At 45.4% G+C, this 5,457-nt stretch overlaps 1 protein-coding gene across 1 annotated transcript in view; it reads left to right on the top strand.

Annotated features, from left to right (window-relative positions):
• Positions 1-1,683: 1,683 nt before the first annotated feature.
• boc (BOC cell adhesion associated, oncogene regulated) overlaps positions 1,684-5,457 on the top strand; it is a gene marked incomplete at its 5' end in the record, with an annotated part of 13,784 nt that continues 10,010 nt past the window's right edge. The window contains 3 exons of the mRNA XM_019866827.1: positions 1,684-1,843; positions 3,203-3,346; positions 3,837-4,130. Of these exons, the coding sequence (XP_019722386.1) occupies positions 1,684-1,843; positions 3,203-3,346; positions 3,837-4,130 (598 nt within the window). The remainder of the gene's footprint in view (positions 1,844-3,202; positions 3,347-3,836; positions 4,131-5,457) is intronic.

The following is a 5,457-nucleotide window of genomic DNA, read 5'->3' as shown; positions in this document are numbered from 1 at the left end:
CCCCCGATGCATGCACGCACCTGAGAGGCGCCCATATGCACGGAAGAATGCGGGAGGAGGAAGGTGAGCAGATATGAGGGAGGGGGAGGCGGCTGTAAAAACACCACCTGATTGATTTTGCAAATGGAGCGCTCACAGCACTTAGCCTGACATGTTTTTGGCTGCGGGAAGGTGTGCGTTTTGCGTTCCCTCCCCTCCGCCCTCCCCTTACCTCCTGCTTCATTTCTCCACATTTTATTGCTCCGGCAGAAAGACAGCAGGGCCCAGTGAGTAAATCAAGAGTCGTCTTGCAGAGAAGCCGTTTGTTCTTTGGCTTTGAGTAAATCACCCCGACGGGCCAGCAATTTGCCAAGAACAACACACTTTATTGGAGGTGGGGGGGGGGTGGAATGGAGCGAGGTTGAGTTTCGTAAAGGATACATCACACAGCTCTTCTGGAAAAATAATAGATAAAATGTGTTGCGCTTTGTCTCAATCGTCTCCTTTCCTGCCCCCCCCCCCTCTTCCAAAACCACTCCGTCCCGACATTTTTCCGGCCTCTTAAAAGCAGCGAGTGACTCTCCCTCCCCAACCCCAAACTGGATCTATGTCCCTGAAACCCGATCGTGCGGGCAGCTCACCCCTGAACCCTCTGGCAGGGGGTTTAAGGGTTCAAGGGTCAAATCTGTGTCTGCAGACTGTTCCCCCTCCCGCTCTGGGAATCCCACCCCCTCCCATGTTTCCCACAGAACATGAGCCGGCCCCTGTATAAGGTTTGACAGGATTAATAATGACGACTCTCGGGTTTTGGGAAGTCAAGTGAGCTGCAGACAAAGCCAAATCTTGCAAAATGGAGTTTTTGGGGTGCAGTGAGATAGCAGAAACAACAAGATGACTGTAAATTCGATTTTTTTTTTTTTTTCGAGGTGTAATTCAGCAATTCACAACCTTTTTTTCAACCCTCACACCCTTGAAAGCTATGTCCAAAAAAATGTGGCATCTTTGCCCAGATGTATGACGGACACGGGCGATTGTTGTCACGTGGAGGACGCAGCCAGTAGATGCCAGAAATCTCTTGATGCTCTCATGAACTCATTCACTCCCAAAGACGTTCTAAACGTCTTTTCAGACTTGGTCCAGAATTGGCTGGTACTGAATGGGTTTAATGTTGCTGTCGACCGTGAATTTTAGCCAGGCTGCGTCTGCTTTTTGACAGGATGAATGACAAATGACTTGAATGATGCATTTGTGGCTTTGAGGCTAAGCAAAGTCAACTTCACTGCAAATATGACATGTTTTACGGCTAACCGTTTTGCTTTTCTTGGGTGGGGTAGAGGGGGGCAAAATTGACCGTCATTAGGGTTGATCATTTCTTGGATGACTTTAGTGATTGACGATCTTTCCAATACCTCAAACCGCCGACTAAAGTCCAAAAAATTTGGCATCTCCGGTACTTCTGAAGATGCCAAATGAATGAACTGTATGCTTTTGCAAGATGTAGCTGGGCAGACCAGACATAGAAAGAATTCAAGCAATTGTTGTCACATAATAGGACATGGCCAAAAAATGTGATCGTAGGCCTACGATGTTTTTGCAAAATCGAGCTCGTCTTCATCTTCCTTTTCTTTGCAAAAAGGACGTTTCCAGCTTATCACTCACTCTGTGATGCAAGACATGACCGGTGCTTCGATGTGACCTGTCGGGTTTTTCTTCTCAGAGCTGCGTGACTTCGAGCCCGACGACCAGCAGGAGATCGAGGTGGACGAAGGCAACACGGCCGTAATCGAGTGTCACCTCCCAGAGAGCCAGCCGAAGGCGCAGGTCCGCTACAGTGTCAAGCAGGAATGGCTGGAGACATCCAAAGGTTTGCCCCCCCCCCCCCAATCATTCCCACTTCCTTGTGCTATCTTATATAATTTCCTGGAATGCCACTGCGGTGCTATCCGAGCCCATCATTAAAGGGCCTGATAAGGCGGATTATCTCAAGAATGTTAAAACATGGCAATTGTGGGCTGCTTATGTTTTGTATTTACTTTCGAAAGTTGCCCAGAAGAGAAGAAAAGCGGCCGCGCTTTGCGGCCGGTATGCTAATAATGCCTGCGAGCTGTTAGCTCCCTGATAGCATTCGCTTTATCTGCGAGGAAATGAGCGTTTGAAAGCGCGGCTTGCATCAGTTGACTCGAGGCTGCCCCGCTCTGGTTTAATCTGGTAGCGCAGTGACTCGAAAGGTGATGGGAAATGAATTGCCTGTATTGGAAAGAGACCGGCTATATTTTCACGATTTCTTTGCTTTGTTGTTGTTATCTGATTCGGTGATTTCTGTTTACACCACAGTTTTGTTAAAATTGTCGTAACCAATGCTTAAAAAGACCGCAAGTCAGTGTTTAGGAAATTAACCACTCTCTAATCCAATGGTGTCAAAGATACGGCCCGTGGGCCAGAACCGGCCCCCAACGAGGTTCGATCAAGCCCGCAGGATAATTTAAAAGTGGAAAAAAATGCATAAAAGACACGGAATTAATATTTTTAGTAAAATGCAATTCATGAATTATCCGCTAGGGGCACACTGTTTTCTCTTTAGTTTGTAAAGTGTAGGCAGGGATTACATTTAGATTTGATATGCACCTGTGTAACTGGTTTAAAAATTCCTTTCTTTATAAATCTCGTTTAATCTTAAAATGAATGACTATATTTGTCACTACCAATGACTTATTAAAGTTTTGTGCCTTCGTACAATCAGTGCGATCAGTTGCAATGCATATATGTGAATGATAAAAGTAAATGGCACATTTGTCTAAGGAAATCTGAAGGTGTTTCATGACATGTTTTGTAACATTTTCATAATGTTCTTGTGCTTCAGTATACCAAAAACAAAAGAAAGACACGATATTTTGGTTATTTAGTGCAGAATGTGGTATCATTTAAATGGTCCGGCCCACTTGACATCTACCGAGGTTGTATGCGGCCCAAAATGCGAAATGAGTTTGACACCTCTGCTCTAATCCAATCGAAAATGTTTTTCTTTCGTATTATTTACATTCACAACAAAAAAAAAAATTGTTCCCACTAGGAAGTTTCCACACCCTGCCGTAAAAATAGGCCGCAGGAAAAACGCATCAAGCTCCCGCGAATGCGGCCGCCGCCTTTGTTTTCACATCTGCCTCTTCGCGCTGGTCCTTGGCCGTAAAATGGCTATTCGAGCTGTTTGTCTCTCCTTCGACAGGGAACTACCTCATCATGCCGTCAGGGAACCTGCAGATTGCCAACGCCACGCGGGAGGACGAGGGCCCGTACAAGTGCGCCGCTTACAACCCCATCACCCAGGAGGTTAAGACGTCGTCATCGGCCGACCGCCTGCGCATACGCCGTAAGTCGCCAGATGGAGGCTCGCTGCCTTTACGGTGAAACCTCACTTTTCACGCGGCTATGGCAGCCAGACGCTAAAAATGTCTCCCATCTCAAAAGGAAAATATTTGTCAATGTTTTTATCGTTTTTTTTTTGTTGGTGTCAAGGAAGTGGAAATGATTTCCAAATTGTAGTTTACTCCATTGCACAATACTTGGCGACCTTTTTTTAATCTTGCACTCGACAAATACTCCCAGTTTTCAGAAAAAAAAACTCATACGAAAAAAAAAAAAGAAAAACTGACAAATCGCCTCTCAAAGCAAAGTTTATGTGCTATAAATTTGCACACGTGACGCACATGTGGCACGCACTTGGCAGTTTGATGTTTCCTGGCTGCCATAATTTTAAACGCTTCAAAGAACGAAAGCGCACATCGTGATGTCAATAGCAAGCAGGAAATTTGAGTCACTAAGCCCTCAGCCTTTATTATTATTTTTTTTCCACGCCCCAGGCTCCACGTCTGAAGCGGCCCGCATCATCTATCCGCCGGCGTCCCGCTCCATCATGGTGACCAGGGGCCAGCGACTGGTGTTGGAGTGCGTGGCCAGCGGCATCCCGACGCCGCACGTCACCTGGGCCAAGGACGGCGAGGACCTGCGCGTCCACAACAACACCCGCTTCCTGCTCAGCAACCTGCTGATCGACGCCGCCGCCGAGGGCGACTCGGGAACGTACGCCTGCCGGGCAGACAACGGCATTGGCGCCGCCGTCGCCGCCACCGTGCTCTACGACGTGCAAGTGTTTGGTGAGGCCAAAGTCATGGATTTGTCAAACGAGTCAGATATCTTTACACGTGAACCTAATATGAGTCAACTTAATTTGATCATCTCGAAACGTTTGAATGCTCGTTTCTGAATTTTCAATATTTTCCTCCTATCTCCTAAACAGGACGGGGTACTAGCGGTACGTCCAATTGCCACACATTCGAGTCAAGCAACGTTATTATAGTCAATGAAATAACTCGAGCTGAAATGTGAAACACATTTTCATTAATGAAATAAATTTACAAAGAAAAAAATTAAATGACATGTCATTTTGAGACAAGTAAATACATACATACAGACAGATAGATAACCGCTTCAATGACCACACCCGTTGATGTTTCTTGCAATTTATTCACCGTAGAGGCGAGTCAAGAAGGTGTAAAACTGTAACTCCCACATATAAAAACACTTAACATGTTGTTGGAAAAATAAAACGTGGCAACACAATGTGCCCCACTGGTCTGATACTTGACGAACGCGACTAACTTAGTGTTGCTAATGCTCGCGAGCTAATGCGCTAATTGCTGTACGTAAATGCTAACCGTAAACAATTGGAACGTCCCTCAAATGTAAATTTGCGGTGAACACACCCCGCTAGTAAACAATATTGCCTAAATTTACATGATATAGACATACAGGCTGTGCTTGGCTTAGGCCACGGAGTTGCAGTCCATCTTTTGGAGCTTCCCAAAAAAAAAGACCATTGTCTGGAAAAAAAAAAGGGACAAGATGAATGTCATAGCGCGAAGTCAATTCTTTGCATATCCGTATCAGCTTTTAAGGTGAATTTTAAATGTCTTTATTTTGCTATTAGCGTACAGCCGCACAGACAAAGGAAGCTCAAGCAGTCATTTGGGGACTCTGGTTGACTTTCTTACACAATACTTGCCGACCTTTTTATTTTCATCTCGTACTTGACAAATACTCCAAACATAAAGAAAAACAAAATGAACACGAAAACGTAATGAGAACCGAACAAAAAGTAGTAGCCAACCTCCAGTATAAAACGTAAGACGCTGTGTTGACAGGACAAGCCGGTGCAGAAAGACGGCTCCGTTGTCTCCTGTCCAAGTTATGGATTAGTGTTTTTCCAGTGATTTTCCGCATATGTTGTCACAGTCCCTCCCGGGCAGCTGGCTCGAATTAACCGTAAACAATTGGAACGTCCCTCAAATGTAAATTTGCGGTGAACACACCCCGCTAGTAAACAATATTGCCTAAATTTACATGATATAGACATACAGGCTGTGCTTGGCTTAGGCCACGGAGTTGCAGTACATCTTTTGGAGCTTCCCCAAAAAAAAGACC

Source organism: Hippocampus comes, unplaced genomic scaffold (genome assembly GCF_001891065.2).
Source record: "Hippocampus comes isolate QL1 unplaced genomic scaffold, H_comes_QL1_v1.1 scaffold181, whole genome shotgun sequence".
Classification (NCBI taxonomy): domain Eukaryota; kingdom Metazoa; phylum Chordata; class Actinopteri; order Syngnathiformes; family Syngnathidae; genus Hippocampus; species Hippocampus comes.
This window is presented reverse-complemented; position numbering and strand designations above follow the sequence as displayed.